Source organism: Micropterus dolomieu, linkage group LG14 (assembly GCF_021292245.1).
Source record: "Micropterus dolomieu isolate WLL.071019.BEF.003 ecotype Adirondacks linkage group LG14, ASM2129224v1, whole genome shotgun sequence".
Lineage (NCBI taxonomy): Eukaryota > Metazoa > Chordata > Actinopteri > Centrarchiformes > Centrarchidae > Micropterus > Micropterus dolomieu.
In genome coordinates, this window is record NC_060163.1 from 24,818,489 (window position 1) to 24,836,137 (window position 17,649).

General features: G+C 40.8%; 1 protein-coding gene across 5 annotated transcripts in view; it reads right to left on the minus strand.

Annotated features, from left to right (window-relative positions):
- Positions 1 to 2,036: 2,036 nt before the first annotated feature.
- The window catches only part of LOC123982845, a 16,133-nt gene continuing 520 nt past the window's right edge, over positions 2,037 to 17,649 (minus strand). Inside the window, exons 1-10 of one of the 5 annotated variants that reach the window (XM_046068741.1) lie at positions 17,322 to 17,637; positions 13,527 to 13,628; positions 13,086 to 13,431; positions 12,688 to 12,970; positions 12,390 to 12,566; positions 11,664 to 11,755; positions 10,183 to 10,376; positions 5,201 to 5,365; positions 4,767 to 4,915; positions 2,037 to 4,480 (exon numbers count right to left, since the gene is read on the minus strand). In XM_046068741.1, coding sequence (XP_045924697.1) covers positions 3,162 to 4,480; positions 4,767 to 4,915; positions 5,201 to 5,365; positions 10,183 to 10,376; positions 11,664 to 11,755; positions 12,390 to 12,566; positions 12,688 to 12,970; positions 13,086 to 13,431; positions 13,527 to 13,628; positions 17,322 to 17,515 — 3,021 coding nt within the window. In that variant the 5' untranslated portion in view covers positions 17,516 to 17,637 and the 3' untranslated portion in view covers positions 2,037 to 3,161. Of the gene's footprint in view, positions 4,481 to 4,766; positions 4,916 to 5,200; positions 5,366 to 10,182; positions 10,377 to 11,663; positions 11,756 to 12,389; positions 12,567 to 12,687; positions 12,971 to 13,085; positions 13,432 to 13,526; positions 13,629 to 17,321; positions 17,638 to 17,649 lie in introns of those variants that run through there. The other 4 variants (XM_046068742.1, XM_046068743.1, XM_046068740.1 and 1 more) reach the window with 4 other exon arrangements.

Sequence of the window (17,649 nt, forward strand, 5' to 3'; positions counted from 1 at the left end):
TCTTGTATTGTTTTTGTATTATTGTCTCTTGGGTATTATTTTCTTTACACTTGTTAAAGCACTTTGTAACTTGTATTTGAAAAGCGCTCTACAAATAAAGATTATTATTATTATTATTATTATTATTTTAGCTGCTCCCTTTAGATTCTAAATGATGATAGTCAAATGTCTACCTTTGACAAATCTTCTAAAGTTAAGAACTTTAGTCAAACGTAGACATTTGCCATGGATCAGCTCACATCTGATTAGTCTCTTTAAACAAAGGAATAAAGCCTGGGCTAAATATTGCTCTTCTTCAGATGCCACAGATTGGGAAGCTTACAGATATCTCAAGAATGTATGTCACACCAAGACAAGGAATGCAAAATCTACTAATTATAGAGATAGCTTTTTGCAGGACTTTCAAAACTCCAGAAAAATCTGGACTCTGGACTGGAATCAAGTACAAATTGATAATGCCAGTATTTCCGATCCTACTGATTTCTGGTGCTTTCATCCAGCATTTTTTTAGATTAGTGGTTCAGAAATTGTAAACTCCCATGATACAGCTAGTTCTTCCAGCACGATCTTCTCTACTGGTGCATTCTGTTTTAGATCAATCATGCCTATTGATGTTTTTCATGTCATTTGTGGGTCCTGACAGTCTGTAAGCAAGATTTATTAAGCTTGCTGCTTATGTGTTAATGTACCCACTTGCTGATTTATTCAACTTGTCCTTTTCTACTTGTACTGTTCCACTTTGGGAACCCTGCTTTATTCTATTTTCATTAATGATTTATTCAAAATCTGTGAGAAAAATTGCTGAGTGCATTGCTATGCTGATGATACAGTTATTTACACCTTGGACTCAGATATATTAAAAATCCAGAACTTCTTACAATTTGGTCCAAAACTGGCTTCACATGAATAAATTGGTAATAAATGAGAAGTCCTGTGACATGGTGTTTGGAACAAGGTGTAATCTTCCTAGTACTTACATCCACATATTAACATTGATGAAGTGGATTCTTTTAAATATCTTTGGCTTTTGGATTGACCCTGAACTCAACTTCAAATTGCATATTGACTTCATTATTAAGACAATCTATGGAAGTTGTCTTTACTGATCAATAGGCTACATGGTTTTACATTTCAAGTAAGGAATATAATTATCTCTGTTGATACTGCCAATTATAGATTATGCTGATATTATCTATATGAACACCACTGACAGCAATCTTAGGCCTCTTAATGTTGTTTTTAAATGTCTTTGTAGATTTGTCATGAGGTGTCCATTTACTGTAACTGTCCTCCATACTTGAAACAATTTTTAGTTCCTTGCTCCATATCCATTCAGACAGATGCAACATCACAAGAACTTTTACTGTAGCCAGACGGAAATCATTTCAATATAAAGCACCATGTGATTGGAATAATCTTCATCCTACCCTAACATCTATCAGCACTTTTCACGGCATCTTTAGCTCTGGCTCTTCAAACAGGACGTTCATGTTATTAATGCTATCAAGTAGAATTACGTTGTTTTGTTATACATTACACTTACACACTGATAAGTAATAACTTGATTTGTTTTTGGGTTCAATGATAGCTGATTTTACATTGGTAGAATTTAAGTTAAAGGATTGTTTTATATTGTTAATTTCCTTGCATTAACTGAGTGTATGTGGCGTGGGTGAGAGTGGGTGTGCGAGTCATCTGTATGTGTGTGCTATATGTAGTTATGTAATGTTCTGTTTTGTATTATGTATGTTCATTATGTATTTGTGTTATAGGACCCCCTTGAAAATGAGATATTGCATCTCAAGGCTATCCTTCAATAAATTCAATTCAATACGCTATTAGCTCTTACTAGTATGTATTGACTCTTGTAGATCTTAGTGTATTGATGCTTGTATGTTGTTCCTTAAATGTAAGTCGCTTTGGATAAAGGCGCCTGCCAAATGATTAAATGTAATGCAATAAGTCCTCAACCTTGGAAGACTGCTCCGTGGCGAATCATTATCCATGCTAGCTAAAAACGGCCAATGCGACAGTGATTGTCGTGTGTCAGACTTTATTGGTTATATATGTTGAACTGTATGTCTGCCTGAAGACAATTATCAAAACAAGACTATCTAGGTTACATTAGCAATTAATTGGATCTGGCAATTAAGTACGATCTCCACTTTCACTATAATAACAATCATCCATTTCCTGGAACCTTCCTGGAGTTTAAAGTTACATATCGACTAATTTCTATGAAATTTTACAAAAATACGAGACCTGTAAAATAAAGTGTTATCAAAGTTTCATGAACAAAGAAAGAAATAATCACAAACCTATGTTAATAAATCCACAGTTTCTGTTTATATAGATTTTTAAAAAAGGTCAAAATCAGAGGTCAAGTCCACTATAAAGGTCTCCTCTTCCACCTATTACACTGCAATGCAATCCAGAACTTTAGATGACTTAGTTTGAATATACGGTATATTCATTAGATGAATATTTATTATAATTTATTTCCTCCATCACACCCCCTAAAGTATTTTGTATGTCCACTGATGTTAATACCACAAAGATCAGAAGATGTTGGAAAACATTTGTTCCCTTCCCTCTCCTTTCCCGACAACTTTGATAAAGGGAACATTTGGGAAAAATGTGTCAATAACTTGTCTATATGGGTGGCTTCAGTAGGCAGTAAGCAGCATTTTAATGAAAAATAAATTTTAAATACATATTTGGAGGTGTCAGTCGGTGTATGTACAAAACTCTGCTGCAAACACAGTGGATTGCCCCACCTCTGCATGTGGAGGAGGCTTGTTAATGACATAGCCTATGAAAATGAAACCAACCTGGTTGCTAACAAATGACATCTGCACTGGTGTTTTCACTGTGGATTTAACTGGTCTGTGCTTGAAGTATATCCATCATGTCCATGTAGCGTAATAGATAACAATTCTATCTGCAAAACACTACAATAGGTCACCAAATATACCCGGGTGGTCCATCTACGTAAGGTTTATGTGCGGGAAATGTCTCTTAAGATATGGACGCTGGTTAAATGTTTTACCACAAACATCACAGCCAAATTGTTTCTCTCCTGTGTGCAGTCTCATGTGTTTCTTGAGAATTCTCTGTTTTGTAAATCTTGTCCCTCAAACATCACAGCAAAATGGTTTCTCCTATGTGTGGTTGCTAAGGTGTGTCTTGAGAAGTCTATGTTCTGTAAATCTCTTCCCACAATAAACACAGCCAAATGGTTTCTCCCCTCTGTGGATGCCCATGTGTTTCTTGAGAATTCTCTGTTCTGTAAATCTCTTCCCACAATCATCACAGCCAAATGGTTTCTCCCCTGTGTGAACTCTCATGTGTTTCTTGAGATTTCCCCGATCTGTAAATCTCTTCCCACAATCATCACAGCAAAATGGTTTCTCTCCTGTGTGCACTCTGATGTGTCTAACAAGATGTGGATGCTGGTTGAATCTTTTACCACAATCATCACAGCAAAATGGTTTCTCTCCTGTGTGGACTCTCATGTGTCTCTTTAGATTTCCCAGGATTGGAAATATCTTCCCACAAACATCACAGCCAAATGTTTTCTCTCCTGTGTGAGCTCTCATGTGCAGCTTAAGATGTGACATCCTTTTAAATCTCTTCCCACAAACATCACAACCAAAACGTTTCTCTCCTGTGTGGACGCTCATGTGTAATGTAAGATGTGTCTGCTGGTTAAACCTTTTACCACAAACATCACAAGCAAATCGTTTCTCTCTTGTGTGGACTCTTCTTTGTGAATCTACATTTTGCTTCATTCTGAAACATTTCTTATTAACCAGACGGCTGGAGGACCTTTTTCCTGAATGACACTTCATGTGTCTCTGAAGAGACCCCTTGTGTTGATATTGTTTATCACATTCAAAGCAGCTAAAGGATTCTTTCCCAGCATTACATCCTGCATCACTTACAGGAGCTTCCTTATATTTCAGAGCATTTACACCTGACTCAGGTGCTCTGGTCTTCTTCCAACCATTGCCACTGTCTTCAGTTTCAGCTTCAGAATCTGACAAAGGTTCTTGCCAGTCATTTTCACTGACTTCAGTGTCTGAAGCTTTTTCAGCAGTATCTGGTTGTAAATGACTATCTGGATCAAGGTTCCCAGCAGGTTCTGATCCTCCATCAGTTTCTGTTTTTATCTGCGTAGCTGAGCTGCTGGCTGAAGGCTCTGTCTTGCTGTTGTCCTCAGTTTGGCTTTGATGAAGCTGTGGAGACTGAGGTTTCTCTTCCTCATCTTCACTCTTCACAGTAACAGCAGTGAATGGGAACCTGGTGATATCAGCCTCCTCCAGTCCATTAAGCTGCTCTCCCTCCTGACTGATCCAGAGTTCCTCCTGTTCTTCTTTTATGTGTAGGAGCTCTGGATCCTCCTGGTCCAGACTGGGGCTCCACTCAGAGGGAACCTCTTCTTTAATCACCAAAAACTGCTGGACATCTTTAGGGAAAACTGAAAAACACAGCAAAAAATGTTGGCAGCCATTTTCTAGGAAACTAATAAAAAAAATAGAAATGTAATACAAACTTATCTATACCTCTACCATCGATGGCAAGTAGTGAGGTGGCCTTCGAAAGTCTTTTACAACAATTTGCTTCACATTTTGCACCCTTTTCCTCAACAAGTCTTCCAAATTAAATGACCAGCTGCGTCTATTTTAATGGCTCCCCAGAACGACACATAAAGGATGACGTCGAGTCACCATCAACTTCAGGCCTGGAGGAAAACAAAGTCTTACCTGACTTCTTTCGAGGCATCCCCACTCCACTTGTGATTCTCCTCTTTACAATCCTTGCTTGCAGATCAGAGATGTATGCGCAGGTATTTTTAGATTTCAGGGCATATAACCTGTGTCTTCTGCTTTTTGTCTTGTGCAGCCTTCTGAAACTGTAATTTGAACATTCAATATCTGTTAGTAGTGGTGCAACAGATCCATGATCTGTATGCTTTAACAGTAGGGGAAACAGCTTTAATGTAATAAATATGTACATTGCGATGCAGAGTTACAGTAAAACGATAGAAAAGACAGATGCATGCTATAGTTAACTCTGAAACTCAGCAACTGGTTTAGAAGAGAGGGACTGATTCAAAAGACAGCTTTTATGACTATCCGAAAATTGATTGAAAAACACAGATTCTAAATGGGGAAATGAATATAAGTGTAAAACGTACATCTCTTTGCCTTCTGCTGTTTTCAATGTTGGTCGGTTCCGGTGGAAGTTATAGTCCAGAGCAGCAAGCAGAACTCTTGCCTCATAAACTGGGGGACTGAAGGTGATGCGCTTGCTGGCATACATCAATATATGATTCTGGAATACCTCTAGGTCCGTATTTGATCTGATTGAAAAGAAAAAAAAATATATTTATGTACAGTTTCTCATACAAGTGAGTACACCCCCACTCACATTTTTGTAAATATTTGATTATATCTACTCAATGAAAACACTGAAATGAAACTTTGCTACAATGTAAAGTAGTGAGTGTGCAGCTTGTATAACAGTGTAAATTTGCTGTCCCCTCAAAATAACACATCACACAGCCATTAATGTCTAAACCGCTGGCAACAAAAGTGAGTACACCCCTAAGAGAAAAAGTAGTCACGGCATATATATATATATATATACACACACATATACATACACACACACACACATATATATATACACATATACACACACACACACACACACACACCAGGTGATCGTGGGTTCGATTCCGGGTCAGGGCGGGGGTATCTTAGGCAAGGTCCTTATTGCTACTTGCCTTCAGGCATGAGTGAAACCGCAAATACAAGAGCCATACCAGCTTGGACATTGCCCGGGTCAACAGCAGAAAATATGGATCTGATGCAATGCTACTATATAAGAAATCCCGGTGAGGGGGGTTATATGCAGAGACTGTGGGATATTTGGATGCTTGGAAACCCATCATCAACACTGACAAAGCTCAGTGTTCTAACATCCGCAAACGGCAACTCCTATCACAACTAGAGATTGATGAGGTATAACAAATATGCTACGACAAGGGAAAGGTCCGTGGGGAGATATCATCATCATCTCCACACTCTGATTGGGTCCCAAGCCCCAAGGCTAATTGACAAAGTTCTCTCTGAAAGTCTGCTAGAAGATGTGAATGCAGCACTAATACTATCCCTACTAAAGCCAAAACCGAGACCAATGTGCGGACGCCACAGCAACAGTGATCCTAGAGATGTTTGGTTATAAGATGAACACCACAAGCCACAAGGCATGGAGGAGAAGGCTAGAGGCCAAGATCAAGGCAACACGAAGAGAGGTTAGTCAGCTCTCAGAGCTACAGAAAGGTGCAAGGAAGGGGCTACCTAAGAAATACAACAAGCTGTCGATACCTGAGGCTCTGGAGACTGCCAAACAAAGATTTACAGCTCAGATCCACCCTGGGCTTAGACTGAACAGTACTGGAAGAAGACGACACCAATGCCACGTGCATGTTATGTGCTGTACTGTCTCATGTGCATCCTTGCACAGTCTGCACCTGGGGTTCTGCCTGGTGTGGTAGACCCCAGCTCTTGTACTGAGTGCCTGTTCTTGTGCTGCCATGATTAGTGCTTCTGTGCTAGTCCAGCCTTTTTCAGCCACTAGTAAGATTTCTTGATACTTCTTCTATTTGTCTGTGGTACATGCTGTGCAGCGGCTTGTCTCTCCATGAAGGTTCATGTGTCTTCCTTGTCCTCACCCAGTTTCTGCTGCCTGAGGTATTCACTAAGCCCTTCATCTTTGGGGGCCATCTTCCTGATGTACTCCTGGATCTTTGTCGTTTCATCCTGGACAGTGGTCTTGACACTCACTAGCCCTCAGCCTTCCTCGCTACACTTGGTGTACAGTTTCAGGGTGCTGGATTTGGGGTGAAACCCTCCATTCATTGTGAGGAGCTTTATTGTCTTGTTGTTGTTTCAGGACCTGCCTTACTCTCTGTAGGTATTTTACTGTGGCGGACTTTCCTTGCTGCCTCCTCATGGTTTCCGTCAGCCTGCGGGACCCCAAGGTATCTGTAGCTGTCCTGAACATCTGCACTTCTGCCTTCTGGTAGGTCAACCCCCTCAGTTCTGATCATTTTCCCTCTTTTTGTTACCATGCGACCACACTTGTCCAGTCTGAACGACATTCCAAAGTTGTTGCTGTAGATCCTGGTGGTGTGGATCAGTGAGTCGATGTCTCGCTCATTTCTGGCATACAGCTTGATGTCATCCATGTAGAGGAGGTGACTGATGGTTGTTCCACTTTGGAACTGGTATCCATTGCCGGTCTTTGTGATGATCTGGCTAAGGGGGTGCCAGGCCTATGCAGAAGAGCAGTGGGGATAGTGCATCACCTTGGTATATGCCGCACGTGATAGTGACTTGTGCAATTGGCTTAGAGTTGGCTTCCAGACGCGTTTTTCACAGCCCCATTGAGTTCTTGATGAAAGCTATTAGTGTCCGGTTGATCTTGTATATTTCCAAGCATTCCAGTATCCATGTATGTGGCACTGAGTCATAGGCTTTCTTGTAGTAAATCCAGGCGGTGCACAGATTGGTCTGCCTGGTCTTGCAGTCTCGAGTGACTGCTCCATCAACCAGTAGCTGGTGCTTGGCACCCCTGGTATTACTGCCCTTTCCCTTTTGGGCCCTGTCCATGTATTGAGCCATTTGCCTACTCATCTTAGCCGCTATGGTGCCTGACAGGAGCTTCCATGTTGTGCAGAGACAGGTTATTGGCCGGTAGTTGGATGGAATTGTTGACTTCTGAGGATCCTTCATGATCAGGATTGTCCGTCCTTGGGTTAACCATTCTGGTTGGGTCTCATCCGTCAGCAGTTGGTTCATTTATGTTGCCAGGCGTTCGTGGAGTGTCCGGGCCTGGTGCTGTCCAGCTCTTCATACCTGCCACTCTTTCTTGGATGTCTGCCATTGTAATGGTTACTGGATCTTGTTGTGGAACATTGCTGTGATCTGTTCTTAGATCCACAAGCCACTGAGCATTGGAGTTGTGTGATGCCTCTTTCTCCCATACGTTCTTCCAGTACTGTTCAGTCTCAGCTCTGGGTGGGTCTTATCTTGTGTTATTACCCTTCCACTGAGTGTACACTTTGAATGGTTCGGTGGAGAACATCCGGTTTATTCTCTTGGCTTCTGCTTCTCCCTTGTATCCCTTTAGGAGGGTAGCCAGAGCAGCAAGTCTTTGTTTGGCAGTCTCCAGTGCCCCAGGTATCGACAGCTTGTTGTATTTCTTAGGTAGCCCCTTCCTTGCACCTTTCTATAGCTCTGAGAGCTGACTAACCTCTCTTCGTGTTGCCTTGAACTTGGCCTCTAGCCTTCTCCTCCATGGGGGGTAATGCTTTTTGTGGATTGTGGTGTTCATCTTATAGCCAAGCATCTCTGGGATTACTGTTGCTGTGGCGTATATCAGCTCTTTGGTCTCGGTATGGCTTTAGTAGGGATAGTATGTAGTGCTGCATTCACATCTTCTAGCAGACTTTTGTCACTTAGCCTTGGCAATCTTGGTCGTTGTGCTCGGGGTCCAGCTTGGTTATGATCTTCAACCGTAGGTCAGTGGCCCTTATGTTGAGGGATTCTGTGCCTTAAGGGCTTGTTGTTATTGGGACTTGGGACCCAATCTCTGAGTGTGGGGATGATGATGATGTCGGTATGGCTCTTGTATTTGCGGTTTCACTCATGAGGTAGGCTGGTAGCATTAAGGACCGTGCCTAAGGTCACCTGTACCAAAGTCAGTGGCATTAACCACTGAGCTATACAGGAGCTATATATATTAGGGCTGTAAGAGTTCTGAAACAGAGACCGAAACTGCAACACCAAAGTCTACATACTCATGTCAAGGATCCGAGAGACAGAACCACTACAAACCCGCTCACTGGACTGTAGAGCTCTCATTAAAACAGTGCAACTGCGGCGGTGCGGTGGCCGGTGGGGTCAGTAGCGGTGTAGGCCTATATCTTGTTATTTTATTGACAGTGAATTTGTAGGTAATTTTCAACCTTATTTTAGTGTTTATCTATTACTTGAATCTGCTCCTCTCTCTTCTCTGCTCCCAATGTTTCTGGTGGCTTCTCCAAAAGCTAATAAGCCTGTTTCTTCCATGTTGTCATTTCACTGACTTGCTGCAACGTAATGTCAATTAATTAAAAATATATAAGGTAAAGACGATGATTGCATAAATATTCACCCTCTTTAAAGTGACCGACCTAATTCAACAGAAGTCCAGCTGGTTGATGCCAGCAGTGTCACAATTAGTGAAATGGAGATCACCTGAGTTCAGCTGATGTGTGTCAAGTAGTATAAGATCCAGTCTCTGGTTCATTAGTATTCCTACTACAATTGCAACATGAAGAAAAATTAACACTCCAAGCAGCACAGACAAAAGATCATTGAAAAGTACAAGTCAGGAGATGGCTACAAAAAGATTTCCAACTCACTGGACATCCCACAGAGTTCAGTTAAATCCATCATTCAGAAATGGATGGAGTATGGCACTTGTTTAAATCTGCCAAATCCTGGAGGATAATCTGACACAGTCTGCAAGAGAACTACAACTTGGCAGAAGATTTATTTTCCAGCAAGACAACGACCCCAAGCATGCAGCAAAAGCTACACAGAAATGGTTCAAAGACAACAAGGTGAATGTTCTGGAGGACCCTAGTCAAAGCCCAGATCTCAATCCAATCGAGAATTTTTGGCTGGACTTGAAAAGAGCTCTTCACGCCCGATCCCCGAGCAACCTGAAAGAGCTTGAGCTGTTTTGCTGTGTCCAGATGTGTCAGCCTGACTGAAACATATCCAAACAGACTCAGTGCTGTAATTGCAGCCAAAGGTGCATCTAATAAATACTAACCTTAAGGGGGTGAATATTAATGCAATCATCTTCTTTACCTTATATTTTAATTAATTGACATTAGTTTGACAAAGTTTTCACTTTGATATTAAAGATTTTTTCTTCTTTTCTCTAGTCAAAAAAGCCAAATTATATTGACCATGATTTCATGGCATTGTAATGCATATAAAAAGTATTCACCCCCTTGGAAGTTTCACCCTTTTGTTTCTTTTATACATATATAAAAATAAAGAATAAGCACTAAAAGTCAGTATTTACATCTGTGTGAAACATGTAGCCACACTTTACCTGAAGCGCAGGTATTTATGCACATCCTTCAGCCAACGCTCATTGAGAACGATGTCCACTAAAGCTTTGTGGCACCTGGAGTCTCTCTGGATCCACGCCTTTCCACGAGTTTCTTCAAGGTGCCCATGTTGACACCTTCCCATAGTCCAGGTACAAATGTCACAGACATGGTGAATTATGTCAACCCATGATGCCTGCAAAAAACAGAATAGCACTATAAAAATCCATCATAACAAAATGAATGAACTTGCTAGAAGACAAAATATACATGGATATACAGTTGTGTTCAAAATAATAGTCACTACCCAGAACAATCACTGTTTGTGGAGGAAATTAAATTCCTACATAGAGTAATAGAAAACCAACAGACCCAACAGTCATGGAATGCATGCTGCTGATTCTGTGTAATTTAATCATTAATTGCTCAAAATAATAGAAGTGTGGAGCTCAAAAAGTGAGATCATTCATTCTGTGAAAAAACAGGTGGTAAAATGGGTCGTTCCAGACATTGTTCAGAGGAACAGCGCACTTTGATTAAAAAGTTGATTCGAGAGGGCAAAAAACAAAAGTGCAGAAAATGATAGGCTGCTCAGCTAAAATGATCTGAAATGCTTTAAAATGGCAACCAAAAGCAGAAAGACGTGGAAGAAGACAGACAACTACCATTCAACTGGACCGAAGAATAGCCAGAATGGCAAAGACTCAGCCAATGATCAGCTCCAGGGAGATCAAAGAATGTCAATGTCCTACAATATCATGGACCAGTTTAAATACATCAAAAAGTCATCTTGCCTTCTCCTGAAGAGGAAATGCCGTTAAAATGGTTGTTTCAACAAGACAACAACCCTAAAGACAACGTTATGGAGTGGCCAGCCCAATACACGGACCTTAATCCAATAGAAAACTTGTGGGATGACATGAAAAATGCTGTATCTGAGGCAGAACCATGAAATGCAGATGAATTTTGGAATGTTGCCCAATCGTCCTGGGCTGGAATACCTGTTCACAGGTGCCAGAAGTTGGTCAACTCCATGCAACACAGATGTGACGCAGTTCTAAGAAACATCGTCATACAACTAAACCAGAGGTCACTAGTTGGCGGACAGCGGTCTGGATCTGGAGCCAGCCAGTACTTAATTTCTGATTTCTTATTTGGACCTGTCTTTTTATCTTTGCTGCCTTCAGAAGACAAACAAAACATACATAACAATGTAGGACATGGATATTCAATCCTATTCCATGGAGGACTGAGAGTAAACAGATTTTCAGCCCAACCAAAGATAACACCAGATGATTTCAATAATTAACACACCTTCAGACAGAGAGGAGGGGCCAAGCAAGTAAAATCAACTTTTGTTTGTCTTTGATTGGAATGAAAACGTACAGACTCTCAGCCAGCAATGGCACATAGTTAAATTCCCCTGATGTCACTCTATGATGAATACATGAAGACAATAACATGAGCCACTTATTCAACTTACAGCAGCTATTTTTTTTACCAGGTTCTTGGCACCATGCCACATGTCCAGACTGTGATGAATTCCAACATCTTTGTATCTGCCTTCGTCTGGGTCTGTAAAGAGGAGAAGCATTTAATATTACAACAATATTTCAATTAGAGCCCAACCGATTTATAGGCCGGTCATGTTTATCAGTGGAGGAGCGCTAACGTTAATGAGAAGTTAAATGTATTCTAAATATATCTGTGCGACGCCTGTTACAGTCGGTTCTTAAACAAAGGGGACAAGTAAATAAATGTGAGCTGAACAAGTATCTAACATGGCTTCCTGCCAAACAAAGTTATCTACCTCCTCTTTCAAATGTACATTGTTAGTGTGAAATCTCAAAGTTACAGGTCGCCGTTGTAGACAGTCATGTAGTATTAGAAGCATTCAACGGCAGCGTTTCTTCTGGGTCTCTGTATCATAGACGGCATGTTTTAGAGCCAGATGGTGGTTGAGAAATGGTTTCTTGTGGCTTTTGATAGAATTAAAGAGTGCTGGTAAAGGGATAAACTAAATGTGAATATGCGACATTGAAAGTAGTTTTTAAGGCAGATTATATGTAAAGTAAAAAACAATGTCTGTTCTCTCTCACTCTGTCTGCATTTAAAGATGACGCTCCGTTAAGACTGTAATCTAAGGCTTTTTTTTAAACATAATCCATTCTGAAAATATATTCGTACATTATATCAAATGACTACTTACTCATAAGGGCTGTGATCTGGGCATTAGCACCTGTGCAGATCTCCTCTTGCTTTATCTCTGATGTAAGCTTGTCCACAGTCTCAATAAAACCCTCCTTCTCCATGACGACTGAGTTGCAGGATGTCTGCTGCTTGTTGATGGTGGCAACATGAATGATCTCCTTGGTGTCGTTCTCTGCTGAAAAAAAGTAATAAAAATAAAATCCAAAAATTAAAAATATGAGTTAGCTGCTTACATACAGTCACACTACCTAATGTCTTCAATATTTGTATAACATGGTAAAGTTTCAGCTACGCACCTAGGACCACAACATCTTTTCCCTGAAGGCCACTGAGGGCCTCAGTCCTCCTCTCTTCCCAGAAGCTCTTCACTGTGTCCACACAGTAAGCGTCCTGAATGGACACGAAGGTGTTCTTCTTCACCATCCCCATGTTCATGAACTTGAACAAGAGGGTGACCTTCGCATAGTCGTTGCCAGACAACAAAATGTTGGTGGACAAGAGAAAATCTCCAGCTTGCGTCCCACACTTCATTACAGGCTGGGAATTCCACCTCCACAAGCTGTGTCCATTGGGACAGATCTGAAAGTCCAAGAAAAGGCAGGATTGCATTTGGCATGTACAGCACTGGCTTTCACTACAAATGTGTTTTAATGGGAATTTACAGTTATGATACGCTACGACTGTCAGGACTTACCCATTCGACACTCGTTGCTGTGCCCTTGGAAGTGATGTTGATCTCAAAGGGGGCAACACAGTCACACACCACACCAGTCTTTAAAAGGCCTGTACATTTTTTCACAGGCAGGATCAGAAATGTAGCCAGCTGTCTCAAGCAGTCCTCGTATACTATTGAAGCTCTGGCACCAACGATGTCATCTTCACAAAGGACCTGCTGTGGGGATGGGAAAACAGGGTCCTGATCACAGGGAGAAGCCTCATCAGGAGGGTCTTCACGTGCAGGCTGGTCATGCGCTGCCTCGCCCGTTCCAATAACTGGAAGTCGATCGATCGATGGTGCTTTCTTTAATGCTCCACCCATTCTGTTGAGGCACAACATGAAGGCATATGTGTAAAGATTTGAATAAAAGCTGGCATCACAGAACAATAGCAGAGTAAAGACTGACTGATAACACACCGTATACAAGTGGGTGGAAGATCCTCTTCATCAGAGCTGTCATCTTTATCTCCATCATCTTTTTCATGAAAGGAAGGGGGGCCTTCATCTGTCCAATCAATTCTGTAAAAGGAGGACATATTCAGAAAACAATAAATCCTACAGAGAGAACACTAAATAGTAATAAATGCAGTGTCCCCTCTGAAAGCTGCAAAAATCAAGGACAGAATAGCGTAATTTGACAATAGTAATTTATAATTTAGAGCTGAGAAATGCAAGGCAGGCCTTCTTCTGACATCATCACCAAAAACACTAATAATGCACGTGCCCTGTTTGCTGCTGTCAACAGGCTAACCAACCCTCCTGTGTCTGTAGCCTCTGACCTTCTATCCACCAGGGCCTGCAATGAATTTGCCTCCTTCTTCACAGACAAAATTCAAACAATTAGACAAGCAATCAGTGCCTCCATGTCAGTAACAGGATATGTCTTGTCCCTGTGTCCACTTAAAAACAATTTATATAGCATGAGACAATTTGATTCTATTAACCATAAAAACCTGGAGGACATAATACAACATCTGAAATCCTCCTCATTCTGCCTTGATATTCTGCCAACAGGTTTTTTCAAAAATGTTTCTAACTGCACGGCCTCAGATTAACTACAAATTGTCAACATGTCTCTCCTCTCAGGTTTTTTCCCACAGGCCCTGAAAACTGCAGTCATTAAGCCACTCTTAAAAAAGAGCAATCTAGACAGGTCACTAATGAGCAGTCACAGGCCCATATCAAATCTTTCTTGGCACTAAATAACTGTTTTGATGTCTTCCAGTCAGGATTTCGACCACACTACAGCACTGAGACGGCTCTTGTTAAGGTCTTCAATAACAACCATTTAAACACTGACAGTGGCAGAATTTCAGTCTTGGTATTATTGGATCTCAGTGCTGCATTCGACACGGTTGACCACAACGTATACCTCAACAGACTTGAAAACTTGGTTGGACTTTCTGGCACAACTAAACTGGTTTGAATCCTACTTAAAGGACAGGGACTACTTTGTGTCTATAGGTAATTACACATCTGAGCTGACAAAAATGACATGTGGAGTTCCCCAAGGCTCCATTCTGGGGCCTCTTTTGTTTAATATTTACATGCTTCCATTGGCTCAGATTATGAAAAACTACAAAATATGTTACCATAATTATGCATATGACACACAGATTTACATAACCATCTCACCAGGGGACTATGAGCCCATACAGGTGATGAGTAACTGTATTGAGCAGGTCAACGATTAGATGTGCCAGAATTTTCTTCAATTAAACAAAGATAAAACTGAAATTATTGTTTTTGGAGCCAGGGAGGAACGATGACGATGAAAGTCAGTGCTCAGCTTCAATCTGTAATAGTATAAGAACCACAAATCAAGCCAGAAATCTTGGTGTAGTCATGGACTCAGACCTGAATTTGAGGACCCACATTAAGACAATTACAAAGTCAGCCTACTATCACCTGAAGAATATATCAAGGATTACAGGACTCAGCAGGACCTGGAAAAGCTTATCCATGCATTTATCTTCAGTCGACTTGACTACTGTAACGGCGTCCTTACAGGGCTCCCTAAGAAATCCATCAGACAGCTGCAGCTGATTTAAAACGCTGCTGCTCGAGTCCTCACTAAGACCAAAAAGGAAGATCACATCACTCCAGTTCTGAGGTCTTTACATTGGCTTCCTGTATGTCAAAGAATTGATTTCAAAATCCTGCTGTTCGTTTATAAAGCACTGAATGGTTTAGCACCAAAATACATTTCTGATCTTCTGCTTTGTTATGAACCATCCAGACCTCTCAGGTCGTCTGGGATCAGGTCTGCTTTCTGTCCCCAGAGTCAAAACTAAACAAGGAGAAGCAGCGTTCAGATATTATGCTCCGTATATCTGGAACAAACTCCCAGATAACTGCAGGTCTGCTGAAACTGTCAGTTTTTATAAATTAAGACTGAAGACTATTCTTTTTACCACCGCTTTTAATTAAATTAAAGCCATAGATTGGTACCTTTCACTGCACTGTAACGTCCGATTTTCATTTTCTTTGTTTTTAGATTTTCAGTGCCCTGATTGTACACTGCACTGTAGCTTTTACTGTCCTGTTTTATCCTGTTTTTATAATGTGTTTTATTTTTTCAATTTCTTGCTTTTATATTTTATGTAAAGCACTTTGAATTGCCTTGTTGTTGAAATGTGCTATACAAATAAAATTGCCTTGCCTTGTCATTTCATCTTGAATAAACACAAGTGTAAGTTCACTCCTTTACCCGAGGAAGACCATCAGTCGCTGAAATAATTCTAGTCACATCTAGGTGAAATAAAAGGCTTGATGTCTAAGACCTAGTGGGTTTTTATTTTTAAGTTACTCGCTACTCAAGTGATTTGTTCAGTAAACACTTTTGTGCTCTTACTCGAGTAGCAAGTTATTTTGATGACAATTTTACTTCTCCTTGCAGTGTTTCCCCTATTTTCATTCAGGAGTAACGGTGCACCATTGCTAAAAAAATGCCATCGCTACGGAAATTTCCCACCATCATTAAACAATAACGTTAAGCTACTATTGTGTTCAGTCGCACACTGTGCGACCACAGTAACACTAAACGTTTGGCAAGCTTCCTTGGACCGCAGTGAAGGTAGTTTCAAGTTGGATATGTATATTATATATTTGTTTTACGTTGGACAATCGATAGAAGACAAATTCCATCTTAAAACTAACTTCACCGCAGTGCAAAGCGTGTTCCCTCACCAAAATATTACAGTAAAGTGTGGAATTTGTGACAATGAAATAAACAATAGAGCATAATTGTAAACGACAGACCTTTTTCTATCGTCAAACGATAGATATCATCATATCGCACAGCCCTCAAATTAATTTTTACAGATAAATGTCAAAAGCTGTAAATTGAGACACAAAAGGCAACATGAAAAATCCTATCTATAACGTTAATGATTCGGAGGTCATATTCGAGGGTTTCCCTGCTGTTATAAGGCTTAGGAGTTGAGGCCCAAAACGGCTTGGGTGCTGTGCCAAGAATGTAAAATCATTGTGGAGAGAGAGCACGAATACTAAATAACTTTTCCAAACTCGAATGGTTATAGTCCCTCCCGCGACAAATTCTTCAGCAAGTTTAGTCCTTAGCTTTATGGATGTTCTTTATTTATAATCTGCTCTAGCTTTTCCAACTATTTGTTCGAAGATAGGGTAAAATTAATAGTCCCAAATGATGTGAAATTGCATGTCTGTCATTGGAAAAAGTAAAATGTTCTTGGTGAAGGACCCCCGAACCTTTTCGCTTCACCTCAGGTGCTACAACTCCATCCTAGGGGAAACACTGACTTGAGTACTTGTTTATGCAGTGACAAGTGACAGCACTTTTACTTGACTACTGTGCTGTTTGTAAGACATTTACACTGCGCTATCCTTCCAAGTGGCTCCAAAAAGAGATGATTATCATTTAAGACCCCCGTGTTAGCGGTATAAAACTGCACTTATGCAGTTTTTTACAAAACATGCTATAATACTTACGTTTATTGGCACTAATGGCTTGCCATATATTTTTCAAACTGCAGTTTTGTTGAACGTTACACTTTGATTGGCAGTAATTTTCGGGTCTGTTGGGTCCAAATAACGAAGATAAATTGTAGGATTTGTCGCATGAAAGTAAAACTACAGTCCTGGTAGTAATTACTGAGTTGGTAAGTCTCCCTGTGGCCATGTTCCAGCTGAAGCTACCAAACAACACGTTGCGTTTAGATCGGGCTAAATTACCTGTGCAGCAGAAAACAGGCAACTTCGGCGTCACTCTGAAAACATTTGTCCCTCATCAGAGATTTCCATTTGGGGAAGGCCGCACCGATGTTGATCATTGTTTTCTGCCGTCGTCTGTCCACATTTAGTTTCACTTCTTCCTCTTTTCGCTCCGTCGCTTTTTCTTCTGCTAAATAACACGTACGATCCTCCATTTGTCAAAATGTTGGCTTCTCGGTTAGCCAGCAAACACTTCAAACTCATCTCATCTTCTTTCTTCTCCTCCGTCTGTTTTCTACCATCTGCACATGGATGCAGGGTCTGCAGGAGAGGAAGGTTCCGGTTTCCG